Raw genomic sequence first — 19,204 nt, 5'->3', positions numbered from 1 at the left:
CGAGCCGCCATGTTGGGCTCAACCACCGCCAAGCGGGGGAAACCACAGCACCACCAAGCTTGAAATAACCCCTTTCCTCTGCCATCCGAGCACCGAGCTGACACCCAAACACTCACCATCCACATTAAAAGTCTTATTGTGGCGAAACCATCGTCGCATGGAACCTAGGGCGGATTAAACCCTCCTTTTACCCCCCCCCACACCCCGCGGCAGGTGGTAGGCGCCGGGGCCTGGCGCACATGGCCCTGGCGGCCCCTCCCGCGCTCCCTTTGCCGTGGCGGCGGAGCCGGGAGCGCCCCATGCAGGCCCCGGCGCCCAGCCCCGCGCCGCCCCGCGCCCAGGGGCCGGCCGAGGAGCAGCCCGCAGGGCCGCCGCCCGCCGAGCCGCCGCCTCAGGACGAGAAGGAGGAAGGGGACGAGGAGGGAGGCGAGCCCGAGGCGCCCACGGGGCCTGACGAAGCCCCGCAGGCCGCCGCTGAGGAGGCCGCTGAGGAGGCCGCGCCTCAGCCCCCCGAGGCCGCGCCTCAGCCGGGGTCCGGCCGCCAGAGCCCTGACAGGGAGGAGGCCGGGCCCGAGCCCCAGCCTGAGGTAGAGCCCGAGGCCCAGCAGGAGGAGGAGGGGAAGGAGAAGGAGAAGGAGCAGCAGCAGGAGGAGGAGAAGGAGGAGGTGAAGGAGGGGGGGGAGGCTGAAGCTGAGGCCGAGGCCAAGCCCGAGCCTCCCGCCGAGGCCGAGCCGCCGGCCGAGCCCGGAGCGCCTCAGGAGGACAAGGCCGGGGAGGCCGCGCCCGCCGAGCCCGAGGACGAGCTCTCCTTCAGCGACCCCGAGGACTTCGTGGACGACATCAGCGATGAAGGTGGGGGCCGGGGGGAGGCCGGGAGGCCGCAGCTGGGCCTGGGCCGTGGGCCTGGGTTGGCAGCGGCCGGCGCCGTCGTGCTGGACGCGGTTAATTAGCGCGGGTTGTTAATTTCCTGCTGAGCTCCGGGTCCGTGGGAGCTCCTCGTGAGTTGCAGGCAGCGAGGGGAGTGCTGTCTGTGTGCCTCCGTTAGTTAAAGTCAGCTGCTGTGACCGCGGCTTTAAATTCCTACCCGGCTGCTATGAACCTGGTTCAGTCGGTTTGTGCTTTTTCCATTCATCCTGAATAAAATAAGTAGATAAGCAGCGTGGGTTTGGAGTGAGTTACTGCTTGTCAAGAGCTGGCCTAGGTGCTCTGTGGCCAGAAAATGTGGAAAACGTATTGTTAGGAGAAAGCTCAATCGCAAGGCTTTTTAATAGGGTTGGGTATTGGCTCTTTGAAATGGCTAAACCTTGTGTAACTACACAGTTAATTATGCAAATAGTTGCTTCTGGTGTAAGAGAATTAAAACTGTTTTAGTATTTTTCTCTTTCAGGTAAATCTTTCTCGATGTGCCGTGTCAGTTCTTGAGTCTGTTTTGCCAATGCTTACTCTGACAGAAGCACTCTCGTAGGAGCTCCTAATAGTTACGTGTATCAGAACTGGGAAAACGTTTCTTAAAGCATGTGATAGTTCCTAAGTCAGCTGGCTCTTTCAACTGGCAGTGGAATACCGGTGATAATTGTGCTTTCTAGTGTTCCAGACCTATGTTTAGCTTGATAAATAAGTAGGAAAGTATCTTAGATTAAAAACATATGTTATTCTTAGTTGACTGTGCAGCTCTTTGAACACATGTTTTTGTATCCCAAAGAGACTTCGGCAAAATTGTCTGCAAATACCCAGTTGGGTTCTTTTGTCTAGTGAAGTGTTTGCTCTATTTGCTTTATCTACATCTGGGTTTATGATGTTCGTTTCCAGAACCGAGGCATATTTCCTGTCCGCTCCTATTGTATTATTTAGGATTAATCTAGTTAACTCTTTAGCTGTATGAATAATACTGTTAATGGCTGAATTGCAGTGTTTAGGTTTAGTCACTCTTGCTGGTCTGGTTTTCCATCTGTGTGCTGCTTCTTGAGCTTCCTTATTTCTTTTGCCTTACCTTGAGAGCTGCACAGGAGAAGCAGCATCGGGCCATCAGTGTCACTGAGCCAAGGTTATCTCAATGCTTATGATAACATTACCTCTTCAAGAACAACTTGGAAGTGAATCAGCTTTAGGATTAGACCATCTCAGATGTTATTTTAACTTCTTTTATTTCCAGAATGGTGTTGGCATAGCAGAACAGCTGGCTCACATTCAAGAGAATGTGTCAGATAATCACCCAGATGCAATGAAGAAGTTTTAGCTCAGAAAATGGCTGTGTGTCCTAAAAATTCTGCTAGCTGAAGATAGCTGTGTCCCCACCACACCCCTCTCTTCTGGTGGGTGGAAAGAGCTGGCCAAACCAGCTTCCTACCTTTTGAAAGATCCCTTTGTTCATAATTTTGAATTTAAGGTAGAGGAGTTGTACAATGCAGTTATTGGCACTACAGTTCTGATTCATATGCAAGTAGACAATGCCCTGTATTGAATCTAACTCTGCCTTCCTTGGTTTGTCTACAGCCTACGAAGCCTTTTGTGAGACGTGGTATGAAAAATGACTATTAGTGCCTAAAAAAATTTCTTTGTTTTTTTTTTTTTTTCTTTCTTGTAGGCTTCTGTGGAAGTGTCCTTGCTGTTCCTTGTGGGATGCGCTTCCATTTTATATGCAGGGAAAATCTAAGATAGGGGACTCTAGAATAAGAAATAGATGTACATGTTATTTTGCTGTAATAGCAGTTTTTGAAATGCCTTCTTTCAGTCCTTAGTTCTCATAAGCACTGCAGGTGTTTCACTGCATGTCTCAGAAATCTTAGGCAAGTGAGTACCTAGCCACAGCTCCATGTATTGTTAGCTACCCAGAGACTGGCAAAGTCCTGAAAAAATGTCTGAACTTCCAAGTATATTTGCAACACTCATCTGTGCTCCTTTTTTCCTGGGTCTGTAACCTGGAATCTTTGCATTGTGCGCTCTTCACTGACTGCTCGCCTCGTTCTGAAGCGTAAATTCATCTTCAGCCACTCTTGGTTAGTTGTTAGAGACTTCTGTGAACCCTTTTCAAAATGGATAAGAAGTTTCATACATTAGGCTTGTTAGGCAACTTGTTCTGATAGCTGACTCTTTCACAACCTAAAACTGACTTCATTCATAAAACTTCTGCTTCTCTTGTACCAGTGGAAGTGGGGAAGTGTGTGTGTGTAGGGGCTTTAGAGCACACAGTGCAAGGACTGAACAAAGTACCCCACCAGCAAGTACCATTATGGGATGGTAGGAAAGGGGGTTAGTGTGGCTGAAGAATATCCAGGGTATGAAAAGGTGTGTGCTTGCATTCACTTGTTGCGTGCTTAATGTGACTTGACTTAGAACACCTTCATTTTCATGTTTAATTAAAGGTTTTGATGGAGCTTGAGTTCTCAGCCATAATTATAGTGATGCTAAGGCATGCAGAGCTTCCAATGTGGAAGATCGTTTTGAATTATGCTAAAACTCTGGTAGCGTGGAAGGGAGGTGCATGTTAAATTTATCAATGTCATCAGGTTATGATCTGGGTAAGTCTTCTTGTCAGAGTTCAGGTACTAAATCCTAGGGTTGTCTGCTCTGTCAGGGGTTTTGAGGACTTTGTGAGCCAGTTCCAACTCCTGAAATGAGCTACTAGTATGCCCGTTGGTGTCCTCTAGGTAAGGTATTTCTTTAAGGCTTCAAGAGTAACTCGAAATTTGTGAAGAAACTGAGGAATCGTGTCTTTTGACAAGAAGTAGTGTTGAAGTGATCTGTATTCACTTCAGTTGCTTCTCTGATAAAGGCTTTGTTCACCACCCAGGTTCTTATATGATTGTTGAACCATTTTCCTGAATTTGAAGCCTTACCTTTCAGTTCGTGTCACTGTTCGTTTCATCCTTCAGTCTTCCTCTTTCACAGTGTAGACTGGAGCCTCAAATTCTTTTGTGCTTTTTGTTTGCAGAACTACTTGGTGATGTACTGAAAGACCAGCCACAGGAAGCAGATGGAATTGACTCAGTAATAGTCGTGGATAACGTTCCCCAGGTTGGACCAGACCGACTTGAAAAACTGAAGAATGTCATCCACAAAATATTTTCCAAGTTTGGTAAAATCATCAATGAATTTTACCCAGAAGCAGATGGCAAGACAAAGGGGTAGGTCATGATCACACCTGCTGGAAATAGGTTTGATGTGCTGCTCTGACCGATTTACGCTTGGTTATTAATGTCAGGACTTCATGGTGAATTTTTATGGTGGTCTCTTACCATGGGCATCGTTTTCTACCTTAGCCTGTACAATCTTGACATCTAGTCTGAGCGACAGGCAGAAGTTCCTGAGGGAATGGAGGAGCTTAGTAACTCCTTAAGTTACAGCCTGGGGAGGTTAATTATGGAAACAAAGTTTAGCTGGGTTTGGAAGTCAAATTTCTGCGTGGTACTAAATGAGTTTTTTGGTTAATTTCCTGCCGTGGTTAATAAATAGATTAAAAGTCCATTTTAGTTAAAACTTGGCAGCAGTGGATGTAATGTTTATTGCAGAATGGACTGTCGATATTGTATTCTGTCTCTGCCAGTGCTTATGTTAACATTAATGACTTGAGCTTCCTTAATTCAAGTAGCCCTCCCCAGGGCTGTTTTGCCAACCTCTGATCACTGTTCCAGGTTAATTGCAGCACCTGAAATCGAGAAGAAAGCTGACCAGAAATGATTTTCTCCAGAGGGAGAGGGCACAGGAAAGAGTTGTTGTCTGGTTTCTCTCCCTAAAATCCATCTAATGCCTGGAAGGTTTTACTAAGTCTTGTTACTGAGGTTGGAGTAGCATATCCATTGAGAGGTATCCATTAAAAGTGGGATTTCTGGGGTGAGAGATCCTTATTTCTGTAAGGTCAACACGAGGAGAAAAATCATTCTATCTCTGTGTTCATGTGTTCTTCACCTTTTAGTGCTGCTGCTAGTACTTGTTTTGAAAAATTGATATCTAATATTTAGGGGAAAATATCAGAGGCAGTGTCTGGTAGTCTTCAAGATACTTCTGGTTACTTCAGGATACTGAAAGACTTCCTGAGTCTGCTGGATTATAAATTAGATTGTGTTAGTGGCAAGGAGGAAGCTGAATTATGTTGAAAGTAAATGAAAAATAAGAGCTGCACTTTGAAGGTCTAAACGAGCAGCTACAGCAAGGCTTGCAATTTTTAAACAAGGTCTGTCATTCAGCTGGGAAGAGCTGCATACTTGCCACTTTTTTTTTTTTACTAGCTTTCGTTACAGTTTTGTGAATTCACATTTTTCACCTACTGTAGCCCTTTTACAGAAAGGATATCAGTTAATTCATATCTAGTCCATATTGATAAAGTATGCTCATGGTCAAAGTGGAAATTTTTACAGTAACTGACTAGGGACAAGACAAGAAGTTACTCTATAGATGGTGGGTACTGAATTCCGAATTCATCTGTGTTGTGTGGAATTTTTTGTGATTCTGTCCTTTTACCAATGAACATATTTTACCAATTAACATATTTTTGTATTCCTGCATCGTAGGTACATCTTCCTGGAGTACATGTCTCCGTCTCATGCAGTGGATGCTGTGAAGAATGCAGATGGATACAAGCTGGATAAGCAGCACACCTTCAGAGTGAACCTTTTCACAGACTTTGATAAGTGAGTGCAGCTATTGTGCTACACAGTTTTGGGGATTCTAATCAAGAGAGTACCTACACTAAGTCTAACCAAACAAATTGCTCTTCCAGGTACATGACAATCAGTGATGAGTGGGAAATCCCTGAGAAACAGCCTTTTAAAGATTTGGTAAGGTTGTGTTTTGTTTTTTTTTTTTAAAGTGATTATTAATAATGTACATTAATGATGTTATGAAAGTAGCAATACCACATACTCCTTTGTACTCACTGTTGTAAAGTGACAGGAAGAACTTAAAGGTTGTGTTTAGTAGTTCCACATAGGAACTTAGGATAAATAATGACTTCACACAAGTAATTTAAAAATAGAATTTTGAAAGCATCTCTTTTTTAAAGTGTTTGAGGCCTACCTCTGTTTCTTACCACTAGCTTTGTAAAATGTCCTGTGGAGAAAGTTTAAAATAATTTGTGCCAGAAGTGTCAAGTATCATTGAACTGCCTTAAAGGTCCAACTTCTTATGATATATTCTGTTAGTTTCCAGTAACCACTGGTCTGGATTATTTAATATCACTTCAAAAAATTTCTTTGTAATGGTAAGACTGTGAAGTTGCATGCTCTCTGAAGACAGACTTCCACCTGCCAGGTAGATAGTAATTTGGAGAACTTGTCTTCCTAGCCTTTGACTCACTAATGATCTCTTGTTTTTCTTTAGGGGAATCTGCGCTACTGGCTGGAAGATCCTGACTGTAGGGATCAGTATAGCGTGATCTTTGAGTCAGGAGACCGGACCTCCATTTTTTGGAATGATATCAAGGAACCGGTTCAAATTGAGGACAGAGCAGTGAGTGTCCTGGAAGTGCTGTACAGTGCACATACACTGTCAGTCTCATTCATTTTATAACGTTACAGTTTTCTTGGTTTAAAAAACATCTTTTTCCCCCCATTATTGAAATACTTTCTCTTCCTTTGGAAGAGAAGCGGTGAAATTACATCCTTTAAAATTAGACTTAGCTGCTTAGGTGAAACAAATGTGGAGTTAGCTTGTCTGTTTTTCCTTTTCTTTACCTCTTCATGATGCCTGTTAGTTCCATCATCTGTATATTATGAGTGATTCAGAAAGATCTGTGTATGCAAAGTCAGTTTGAGGAATACTATTCATTGGTGCTGAATATGCTCTTAAGCATGCAGCTGCTCATCACTTTTTGCCTTTCTGCTGACTGCAGAGGTGCTGAAGAGGAATAGCTGGTTTGGTAACACCATATAAAAGGGAGAGTTAGCGTGCCTGTGTGCTGTAGCCAAGTTCACTTGCTAAGGAAACTGCAGAAACATTTTCTTCATAACCATTAGGTGCTGCAATAGAAAGAAAGGTGGCTCTGGGATGGAGGCAGCTTTGCTTATCACCATGGTTACTGGCTGTGATCTATATGGCTGATACCTCTCTAACTTAGCTGAAGGTCAAGAGCTGTAGTGTTATTAGGAACTTGACTGCTTACTCTTACTTCTGAGAAGGGCGTTTTCTTGCCAGAGCCGAAACGCTACAAAGACCACCACGCCTGTTGGGATGATTCAATTGTCAGTTACCCTACAATGCTTGTCACTGTCCCTGCAAAATATTTTTGTGATCAGTAAGATCAAACAGTCTCAAATGAGTTTTCAACCTGAAGAATAAGTACTGTGCATTATGTGCATGGAATTTAAATCCACAATTTAACATATGACTAATTCTGAGATCTTCACTGAATAAGTGGATTTGTGAAATGTGATGCTACAAGACACACGTTAAGTCATCCCCCTTCAGTAATTCTGAATGAAGCTAAACCTTTCTGTATGCATTTTAATTTTAACTTTTTTTTAATTGCAGCGCTGGACAGAAACCTACGTGCGTTGGTCCCCAAAAGGTACCTACCTGGCTACCTTTCACCAGAGGGGCATCGCACTTTGGGGTGGAGAGAAGTTCAAGCAGATTCAAAGGTTTAGTCACCAGGGAGTACAGCTTATTGACTTCTCACCCTGTGAAAGGTATGGTGTATGATGTTGGTTTGGGGTAAGGGAACAAAAGCATGAAGTGCATGCGTTCTGTCTGGTGTGCTTTCAGATTGTATGTGACTGCCCTCTTTGGTTCTCTTCTGCATTTGGAAGTGCAGCTTTTCATACATTTTAGAATGAGTGGAACTCTGCCTGACTTTTTGACTTCAGGAAAGATACTTAACATAATCTGGAATAATTGCTTTATAAAACTGAGCTGATAGAGTATCCTTGAAGTCTTCGTTATTTGAGAGAATGGTATTTTCTCTCTTTAGTTGGATAGGATGTCCATAGTATTAGATTTCTATTTCTTTGGAAAAAAAAAAAAATTAGCTGAATAGCATCTTCCAAGTCTATAGTACTCAAATTACTTTTTTAAAAAAAACTTTCTTTCACATTAAAGAGCTCTTGAGAAAAGGCTACAATAATTTTAGGACTGAGATGCATCTTGTTTGTCTAGTTTTCAAGCAAGATGTTTGGATGTGATTATTTATCTTTAAACTGAGATGTCTAGCATACCTGTAGTTCAGGTTAGCAAAGGCTGGTGGATTTATATGTGGTTTAAAACCAATTCTGTTCTCAGGGCAAACCTATATAGTAACTACCAATGTATTTGTTGAATTTCCTCTCTTGTAATATCAGCGTGAGAGAACTTCCACATAAAACTAGAGGCTTTTCAGCTAGAGATGCTAGGGATTACTGTGTCTTGAAACTTTTTCGTCTGCAAGAATCCCATTAGGAGAAGTGCTGTGTGCAAGTGCATTTTATTTTAATATTGTACGGATGAAAGTGTGCTTGTTACTGATGTGTTAAATGAAATTTCAGAAGTGAAATTGATTTATTTCCTTTATAGATATTTAGTGACCTTCAGCCCTTTGATGGACACGCAGGATGACCCTCAGGCTATTATCATCTGGGATATTCTGACTGGGCAAAAGAAACGAGGATTCCACTGTGAAAACTCAGCTCACTGGCCTATTTTTAAGTAGGTTGCAAAGCAGCATTTGAGAACAAGTAGTCCTAGACGTTGTTTAATAAGTAGATAATTCCTATCTAATGTTCTTTTTATATTTGCTTAGATGGAGTCATGATGGTAAATTCTTTGCTCGAATGACTTCAGATACCCTCAGTATCTATGAAACACCTGTAAGTTCTTGTTTTTTTTGTTTGTGTTTAACTTTTTTTTTTGCACAATGCTTTTTTGCATTACAATGTCAGCATTTCCCATGGTGTCTATTCTAAAATACATGTTTTAATAATGCTCTGTAGAGTTTAAAAGGGAGTAAATCTATTTGCTTCTCTTCTCTTGATCTTTCCTGGGTGAAAAAACTTTAGCTGACCCTGACAGCACGTTTCATGTTGGTTCTAGAAGCCCTGGAGAGCTCAATATACTGCTCAAGAGTCAGTAGGATTAAAGTTATGTGATACCTCTGAGTTCTCAGTAGCCAATGAGTGCCAGAACACCCAGAAGACTATAAATTGCAGCATAATCTAGTTTGTTTTATGTTTTCATTATAATACAGATTTCTGTACTCATAAAAATCATCACAGGATTAATTCTATTGGTAGTTGTGGTATATGTATGTTCATAGTACAAAACAGGGGAGAAATGATCTCTCAACACCATCCAGTTTCCTAGTTTGTGCTCTTTCAATAAGAATAAAGGGACACATGTACATGCAAGAGTGTTGCTAACTTGAAAATTGTCAATTTTCTCTTTTAGTCTATGGGTTTGTTGGACAAAAAAAGCTTGAAAATCAATGGGATAAGGTGAGTGTATTCCTTTGTAAAAATAAGCACTCTTTTTATCAGAGACTTTCTTGTGATGAGATGAATCTTTATGCTGATTAGAGCAAATGACCTCATGTACTGAAGTGGTCAATCTAGAAAAGCTGGAAAAAAAAAATAGAAAGCTCTCCACTTACTGATGTACAAGGGTGACAGCTTCTGTGCTTGGAAATCCCCTTTGTGGCAACGTTTAATCAAGGATCTACCTTAGTATCCTTTTGTACTAAACGAAACAGGAATGCAGCTTGTTAGGGACTACCTTTTAATTTGTGTGCTGGCTTAAAGCAGTGCACTGTATGCTGCCTGTTGGCGAGGAACTGGTCTGGTTTTGTATGTTTGCACACTAATTCCTGTGGCTTTTTGAGGTACCTTTTGGAAAACAACAAAAAAATTAAGTGTACACAGTTGCAAAAGCATTGTCTCCAGTGTAATTTAATAGAGGGGAATTGCTAATTGGTTTAATCATGTTTCTTAGATCTTCTGGGTTCACACAGTAAAAGGGTCACACCTAGTTAGTGATTTTTTTTGCTGTTTTGATAACATCAAACATACTGCAGTTTTAAATGGCAGTTAAAAATAAGTTATGATATATATGTAAGTTAGTAAACTGTCTTCAGTTGTTCATCTGTATCTACAACACTCAGATACAGAGCTGAAAATGGTTTCTGTTTGTGGTCTAACTACAAATTAAAATGGAACTATGTTTAATTTCCTTCCTGTAGAGATTTCTCGTGGTCTCCAGGTGGTAACATAATTGCTTTCTGGGTGCCTGAGGACAAAGACATTCCAGCAAGAGTGACCTTAATGCAGCTGCCTGCTAGACAAGAAATCCGTGTACGGAATCTGTTCAATGTTGTAGACTGTAAACTACACTGGCAGAAGAACGGGGATTACCTGTGTGTGAAGGTAGACAGGACTCCAAAGGGCACACAGGTATGTGGATTCTGTGTTCATAAAACTTGGTTCCACCTCATGCTGATACTCAATTTTCTTATAGTGCTATTTTTCGGTATGAACACTGTAAATTACATGATGGAAAAAATAAAAATAGTTTTGACTTGAGTTTGGATCACGTAGATGCAAACATTACATACGTTTGGCTCTCTAGGATTGGTTTTGACTTTAGGCATATTTTGGACTTAATTTTTAAAATGAGAGCTAGATGCCTTAGATCTTTTCCTACTTACTGCTAAAGTTGGTTTTGAGTTCATAGGTCGTGCTGCACAATGTATCATATGTTTATCTGCTTTAATTAAGTTTCTTAACAGTCTGAAAGAAACAGATTGTTGTATACAATTCTTTTGTTATTATTTATCGGAACAGAACGATTTAGAATGTGTTCAGTAATGAGGCATACAGTATTTCTCTGCTCGTTAAGGAAAGAAATGTTGACTCTCAGTTCTCATCCTGAGATCTGACAGGCCATCCTATGCCTGACAGTTTAAAAAAACAAATTGTTTGTTCTACTACTTCTGTACTGAATAATGAGTTGATCTTGACCTTCACAGGGAGTAGTGACCAACTTTGAAATATTCCGAATGAGAGAAAAACAGGTTCCAGTGGATGTGGTAGAAATGAAAGGTAATTCCAATTATTTACTCACTTCCGATCTTTAACTATTCTATTCAACATTTTTTTGGTAGACACTTGCATGTTTGTTAAAAGCTCCCATCAACATGTGACATTTGTTGATGACAATTAAGATATTTACACTTCTGATGGTAGCTATACTATTCCTGTTGCTGGGCTGCTTATGTAAAGTCTGGGAAGTAAAAACTTTCATTGCTGTTCATGTTTGTAGCTCAGTCAGGGAAAAAAAAAAAAGAATTGACAATACTTGGGGAAAAAAAAAGTCTGAATGTATTCATTCTGTAGCATATCAGAGATATTGGAGCTGTTGTGTCTGACCAAAAACACTTCCCATAATGTCCTGCATTTGCCTTATCAACCTTTGTTTTAAAAGGTAATCTCTGTGGCTGAGTTGAACTGATATGTTCCCTCTGCTTAGCATCCTGGTGTTCTTTGATAACTGAAAGCTGTTTATAATTGACAGAGTTTTGATCCCTCTTTATTTTTGTTACAGAAAGCATCATAGCCTTTGCTTGGGAACCAAACGGAAGCAAGTTTGCTGTATTGCATGGAGAAACTCCACGGATTTCAGTTTCCTTTTACCATGTTAAAAACAATGGGAAAATAGAACTCATAAGTAAGTGACTAAAAAGCCAGTGAAAGATGTAGATGCCAAGCATTTTGCCTGGCAGTAAACTCAAATTGTGGCTGTTTGTGGTAGATAGTGTGGCATTAGGTGCTATGCATGAATGACATTGCATTCAAGAAGTCTAGGCCTCTGGTGACAGCTAAACTGTTTTCATATTGAATCAGTCCAGGGTCTGGGAGTGACATGTTTACAAGCCAGAATGATTTTGTGGTCTTGGGAGGTTTCTGCAAGGCAATAGCATAGACTTATTTGGCTAACATGTGACAACATTTTTTTTCCCCAGTTGGGTGTTGGGCTTTCTGATCCACTCTTCTTTTCTGCTAGCTTTGTATGTTTTAGTGCCACCGGGTTTTGTCTTCAGAAATGTAGAGCTAAGGACTGTTGTGAGGGCTTGCTTGCAGAGTTCAAAAATGTCTTTTGGGGAATGGGTGTAGTAACTGCTTGTAAGCTAACTGATGACATTGGATTGAGATTTTTTTCTGGGCTTGTTTCTTCCTAGAAACGTTTGACAAACAGCAGGCAAACACGATATTCTGGAGTCCTCAAGGGCAGTTTGTAGTGTTGGCTGGCCTCAGAAGGTGAGCATTGCTCAAGTTACTGGACACAACATTCCTTTTAAAGCATGAAAAAAGACTAGAGTATCTCATGAAGAAGTGTTTGCTATCTATGTGAATGCTTTAATATGAGTTTTTATTACTTAAATAGGCAAAAGAATCTTACTGACTTCAACTGTTTACTTGTATTGAAGAGGCTTTCTGTGAAAGAATGTTAATTTTGACCTGTGGTAATTTGTCAGTTGGATTTTAATAGGTACTTGACCTTATTAAGGCTTAAAATTACTTAATTAAAACTCTCTCCCAGTTGCCTTGCTATAATTCTGATATGTCTTTGCAAAATAAAGGAAAACAAGATGCAGTTCCATGGTGTACTTTGTAACTTCTACTTGCTATTTCAGTCACATCAAAAGACAAATGAACTTTTCAACAAAAAAGTGGATATTTAGAAAGACTTCTTAGCTGCTTGTTAAACACTGACTAATCCATGTGGCTCCGTAATGCATTTGTTGTTGTGAAAGCCTCATGCCTTCTGGTGGGCAATAATACTCTCACAGTACTCTTATGACAAAGCTCTACTGTAAAAGTTATCAAAAAAAGTTCATGTTTGAGCAAGTAAAACTTATTTTAGCCAGAAGAATAGTATTTGGCTTTACATGCTTTCAGATGAACAGCACTACTTATCTTAGAAATCCATTTTAGTTTTGGACTTCACTCCTTAAATGTCTAAGCATATGATTTTTAAACTTTGGCTGTAATGTGGCTATAATATGTTTTCATCGTGACTTTAGGAACAGATGTGAAATGGGTTAAAGGTCACTGAACATAAAAATGACGGTTGCATTCTTACGTGCATTTTTTGTTTTATTCATCACATTGTTTTCTAGCCACAGGCACGTGTTACTGGTATGAGCCTGTTTCTTGGTCGCTTGCTGAGAAGATTTATTGTAGTGAGGAGCTGTAAAGATGTAGCTTGTGAAATCTGTTTTTAAAAAAAATGGGCTATGCTGGCATGTAAAACAATCTCTTGTTTTGTCTTTGCAGCATGAACGGTGCCTTAGCATTTGTAGATACATCCGACTGCACCATGATGAATATTGCTGAACACTATACAGCTTCAGATGTGGAATGGGATCCTACAGGCAGATACATTGTGACTTCTGTGTCTTGGTGGAGCCACAAGGTACTCATTCATTCTTCCTTTCCTTCCTATTCCAGAGGTATTGACAAGTGCTATTAGGAAGAAAAAATGCCTGTCACTGGTCATACAACTTGTGCCTGGCACCATAGTTCTATGTTTGTTTCTAAACATCAGTATTTGTCTGGGCCATTGGCTTCACTGGTTGTCCAGAGTAAGTTCTGGAAGGGCAGTTTACAAGTCTAAACCAAGTATCCTTTTTCTGAATGTTCATTGTCTTTACCTGTTTGGAACTTGATCCTCTGTGTGGGAACTTGATTTCCGTGTGGTCCACACAGAATTGCTATGTCTACTTTCATGTGGTTCCGGCCACTGTACTGTAATCCTTTCCTGTACAAGCACAGAATGAGTTTTTTTTAGAATATGTTAGAAGGGCTTGCTTAGTCTTAAACTGTTGTGATCATCCAGAAGATAACTTTATGCAAAGCTTCAGTGAAACAAATGAACTCCATTTTGCTGTGGAATTTAATTTCTGCAGTAAAGACACAAACAAAAGATCATCTCACTTCTGTTGACTAATTATGCTAATTTTATTAAAAACAAAAATTAATTGAGGATCAGAGTAAAGTTAGAGCTTATCTTGATGGAGGCATTGCACTACTCTTCCAGGTGGACAATGCATATTGGTTATGGACCTTCCAAGGCCGTCTACTTCAGAAAAACAATAAAGACAGGTTTTGTCAGCTTCTGTGGAGACCACGACCAGCTACCTTGCTCAGTGAGGATCAGATAAAGGTAGTGTGTTCCACTGACATGCCTGTTGATGTTGTTTTGGTGTATATGTATGCTAGGTTTACTTTTCTCAAGGATGAGGTTTGAACTGTTAGAGTTTCAGAATTGCCTTTCTTCCCAAACTTGTGTGTGTGTGTGTGGGGGGGGGAAATATTGCCACAGGGGACCTCATTTCTGGGAACAACTGTAAATGTTACCTGTTTTTTAAGTTTGAAATAGAAGTAGTGGCCGGTTGTACTTAAATTTAAGGTACAGCGAGAGGCTATAAAGAACAACAAACCTGAAATTAGCTGTCCAGGCTTCCACAATTGAATATTTATGGAAGTGTTTACATCTTCTGTAAGCCAGGAAGAACAAATAGAATTACAGTGAAGGGGAATTGCCAAGAAAAGAGATGTTTTCCAAAAATGCAAAACCTGTTTAGGCCTACCAAAGGAATTCTTGCAGAATATAATTGCTTGTTAGTCTGATGTCCTAGTTGAAATAATATTCTGTTTTACAGCAAATTAAAAAGGACCTGAAGAAATACTCAAAGATATTCGAGCAGAAGGATCGCCTGAGCCAGTCCAAAGCTTCAAAGGCAAGACAATTTTGGAATATAATACTGTAGATGAAGCTCTTGTAACATGCATGTTGTTACATTGTAATGTTCATATATGTTAGATTTTTACCTTTTATAACAAACATCTGTGTTCACGTTAATCCAGATGTTTAGACTCAATTCTCATATGTAGTTCAGACAGATGCCACTAAGCTCAGGATAAACAGTAATGAATCTGATGAGTCACTGGTGATACCTCATTAAGCAAAAGTTGGTAAAATTTGGTGGTTCTTAGTGAGTTGCTGTATTAGCCACTCTTTAAATTAAAAAACTTTTTAAGAATAATCAAAATAGCTTTTAGATTATATGAAAGATTTTGCTTTTTTTATTTTTTTTTTAAGTCAGTAGAAGGTATGTTCATAAGGGGCAAAAAAAAAGTGCCTTGCTAACAAATGCATTCTGTATGGATTTGTTTTATTGTGGGAGATACCAACCTCTTCTTGCCTCTGTAGGAGCTGGTGGAGAGGAGACGTACAATGATGGAAGAATTCAGAAAGTACCGCAAGATGGCACAAGAGCTGTACATGGAGCAGAGGAACGAGCGTTTAGAGCTTCGAGGAGGTAAGCCATGCACACGGTACTTGTAAAAACTTGACGTTAGATAACTACCACTTCTTGCCAAGCAATAAGTGTTTAAAAAAAAAAAAAAAAAAAAACACTTACACTGTCTCTCTTTATTTCCTGCTAAAGCTTATTATCCCCTGTTCTCTGAAGGTTTTGTCCTTCTTCTCCTGAATCACAGTCGATTTTGATTTTGCACAGGACAAAACTCAAATAGTGCTTTCTGTGTTTTATGTAGATTATTTCTGCTTCAAGGCAAGCATTGGTGTTGACCTTAGCATAACTTAGCATGAACCTGTGAAAAGATTCAGGTGTTGTGTATAATCCAAAAAAATCCTCAGGCTCTATAGTGAGAGACAGTAATGCCTTGTTTGTCATTTAATTTTATTAACATGTCCTTGTTATGATTTAAAGCAACAAATAGTTCTTAAGTTCTTATTTTGGTGCTGTTTTAAGGACTGTGCCTAGCAAGAGTATCTAATCTTTCATTTGTTGCCTTGTTTAATATAGTGTTAACACTTTCTCTATTCCAGGGGTAGACACAGATGAGCTGGACAGCAATGTTGATGACTGGGAAGAGGAGACTGTTGAATTTTTTATCAATGAAGAAATTATTACCCTTGCAGAACCAGAGTAATCTAATAAAACTGTGGTAAGATAGCTTACCTCTCAGTGGAAGGGAACTTTTTCTATTAGCTGCCACTACAGATTCAATAATTTGTTTCAGTAGGTTGTCTGCTCGTTGTGTGGGTGTGTGTGCTGTTCTTGAGTTCGTTTGTTTTCTGTGGTTAGAGCAAACAAAAGCATTCTTAAGTGATCAGACTGTGAGGTTTACAAGCTGTACTGAGCAGAATATCATCTATGCCCTATCTTTCCGGAGTGATCAAAGCTGTGATAGAGCTAGGGTCAACTTTTAAACACAACACATAGCAAGATCATAAAGTTGTTAGTAGGAGAAGTTGAAGTTAGTATTAGATGGGAATTTTGCTTTTTGTAAGAATGTTATGGTAGTTAATACTGGTCAGGGCTTTAAATACCATGCTAAAGATAACGCAAGTTGACTATGGGCTGATATAACTCTGAGCAGATGTTTAAATAGCCACTTGAAATCTGCTGTCACTTTCTAGAAACATTGGTTAGAATTTGGGTAGCAGCACTTTCTCACTGTCACTGCTTGTTGCTGAAATCTTTATTTAATCCAGTGCTTGTCCCAGTTCTGCTTTGTGAATTCATATGGTGTAGTTGTGTGTTGAAAACAGAGGGTAGTTTCAGCAGCTGATGCAGAAGGTTGTCTTTTGAAGAGCTTGAAATTTATGTTCAGGAGGAAATAGTTTGTGAAGGCACTCATGTAGGACGTAAAAATCGAATTGCATTCCTGCTCTGTCATGTTTAGGACTTCATGTAAGGAAGCGGAGACTGGAAGCATGCCTTTTGCAGCTGTCACTGTACAGTTCTGTAGTAGTTTCCTGGTATCTATGGAGCCAAAATGAAAGAGCAGTACACCTCTTGTACCTAAAGAAAAACTAATAGCCTTGATATTTGCAGTTGTATTTAGATCTAGTTTCTAGTTTGTGTCCTGTATGTGGGAGATCTTTTATGGAAGAAGGAGGGAAAGAAGCTATGTAGTTTCTAGAGTTAAACAGTTTAAAAGCAGGTGAAACACATGCTTTTGTAGCTTTTTATGAGATAGCATCTGTGGTTAAGGTCGATCTGTTTGTATAAGGCACAGTAACTGACTCATCTCTTTTTTTCCTTTTCCGCAGCACCGCCATATCTTGTGCTAAAAAGAAGTTTGTTCGTTTTCAGAAAGCCTACGTTGGAATTTTTAATCCATATTCTTGCACTCTGGAAGGGTGGATGCATCAGATTTTCTCCATTCTGACACATTGTAGTGCCTTTAAGTCTTACTGCCTGCTGCAGTGAGATACTGAAAAGGCGCTGCTTTTAAATTTTTTTTAGGGTTCAATTTTCTTTTTAAATTCACTACTTACCAGTATTTACTTCCTGACTCCTGTGCAGTACTTGCCAACTGGCAGTTTTTGACGACTGCCAGTGAAGTGAAATTCCTCAGTTGACATCTCTTACACAAACCCACACACACAATGTTTCTGTTCCAGGACTCTTTTTATGTCCCAAGTGCATGGACAGGTGTTCACTTTGTTTGGGGAAAAGTCACCAGAACCATTTTTCGTATGATGTGTTTTAGTGTGCTGAAGCAGCACTACAGCGGGCTATATCCTCCTCCTTTCAGATTGTGAAAGGATGTCTCCCTTAAAGAGCTGAATATGGAAATAAAAGCAGACTGATACTAAAACCAGGCTGGCTCTGCGTTGTTTGTAGGGAATCTTTCCCTGAATGATCAAGCATACCCAGATTAATGCAAATGTTTGCCCTATTCACTTTATCGTTGCTTTGGATTGTTTTTTCCCCAAAGTTCCTGTTCTTGTATAATGCTGAAGTTTTTTTTTTTTTTTTTTTTCTTTGCTTTTATGGTGGTACAACTCATTAATTGGACAGATTAACCTGTTAACTGTAGTGAAGTGACTGGAAAATAAGTGCGTTTCTTAAGCCATTTGCAAACTCAAATGAGCTTAGGGAACTCCTAGATTAGTTTGTCTTACTAATGACCACTGCAAGCCTTCTGAGAAGGTCTGTATATGTTTGCCTTATTCTCACTGTTACACATGTAACTTCATTTCTAAAGACCTCTTCCTTTAGAGGGGAAAAGTGTCCTTAAAGCTGGTGGTGCAACTTCTCTATATTCGTACCTATACGTAGAAATTCTTTTCTGTATATTGACAGAGATTGCTGGCTTGCTGCTTTCCCTTTGAGGGGCAGAGTTTAAAAGGAGGTATTCACCTGTCTCCCTTCAAGGGCCTGGCCAGTAATTGCTAATACAAGCCCTCTTGATTTGCTTTTATTACAACCTGATCTTACTTACGTAGCAGTTTCTATGACGGTTCCAAAGTGGAAGGCAAAGGGTACCCCCACTCAGCTGGCAGCAACCAAGGGACATTAGCATTTTTAGCACTCACTTTCCTTTCACCTTAGGTGAACTTACTGTGATAGCAAATGCTCAGGTCCTTCAGTTCAGTCCCATGTTCCCTTCCCAGGAAGGCTCTTGAAAATTATTGTTCCATAATGATGGTATTAATTCAAAGCTTCCATAGGTCACTTTTAAAACAGCAGATGTTTTTCACTGAAGCCTGTATTAGCTTCCAGTTTCTGCATTTGTTCCTTCATAATCAATATGTACATTATGATGATAAAAGTTAGGTCTGCAGTGCTTACCAAGCTCATCCCTCAACTGGACTGGAACAAATATTTGCTTTCTGCCAAAACAATGCAGAAGTTCCAGCACATCCATTTTTCGGTAATGGCTTGAACTTCTGTAGCACTAGTGATCTTAATTACCCTTGAGTTGTGAAGAGCTGTCTTAACCATTTTCTAAGTTATGAACTGAAAGGTGTTTTTTTTCCTCCATGCAATGGAGTTTTAATAAGCTACTGTGTTTTATTCCTGGCTGTTTTCAAAGTAAGGAAATAAAATGCCTGTGTTAAATGAATTAAGTCCTAATGTGCTTCTCTGAAGCGTGGATCATCAGTGAGCAAGTAATTACAATAAAGCTTGATGCTCTGGAAGTTGACAAGATGTTCTTACCAGTAATTAAGGCCTCTTACCTGTAACACTGGTATTTCTGACACTGTTCACTTCAACTTCTGTGTCTTTTCTGTAGTGTTTCTTACTTCAGGTCTTTACCACAAACGGACTACTTATGAAATTGCTTTATGGGTATATACTTGGCAAGATTATATTATATGGGTATATATTTGGTATATATATTTTGCTGCTTTGTTCAGCACATCTCTCAGTAACAGCAGGAGCAGTAGTAGGGAGGAAGGATCTTGTTGGATTGAATCCATG

At 40.1% G+C, this 19,204-nt stretch overlaps 1 protein-coding gene across 1 annotated transcript; it reads left to right on the top strand.

Annotated features, from left to right (window-relative positions):
* The first annotated feature begins 224 nt into the window (after window positions 1–224).
* EIF3B (eukaryotic translation initiation factor 3 subunit B) lies at window positions 225–17,594 on the top strand. Its single transcript, XM_084536416.1, has 19 exons — window positions 225–852; window positions 3,932–4,124; window positions 5,508–5,627; window positions 5,717–5,774; window positions 6,316–6,444; window positions 7,465–7,622; window positions 8,482–8,613; window positions 8,708–8,774; window positions 9,352–9,398; window positions 10,139–10,349; window positions 10,925–10,997; window positions 11,500–11,622; window positions 12,134–12,212; window positions 13,233–13,371; window positions 13,996–14,121; window positions 14,621–14,698; window positions 15,172–15,280; window positions 15,814–15,932; window positions 17,044–17,594. Exons 1-18 carry the CDS (start codon window positions 240–242, stop codon window positions 15,915–15,917), a joined length of 2,559 nt encoding a protein of 852 aa, XP_084392542.1. The 5' UTR covers window positions 225–239; the 3' UTR covers window positions 15,918–15,932; window positions 17,044–17,594.
* The last annotated feature ends 1,610 nt before the right edge of the window (window positions 17,595–19,204 follow it).

Source organism: Aythya ferina (assembly GCF_964211825.1).
Source record: "Aythya ferina genome assembly, chromosome: 15".
Classification (NCBI taxonomy): Eukaryota; Metazoa; Chordata; class Aves; order Anseriformes; family Anatidae; genus Aythya; species Aythya ferina.
This window is presented reverse-complemented; position numbering and strand designations above follow the sequence as displayed.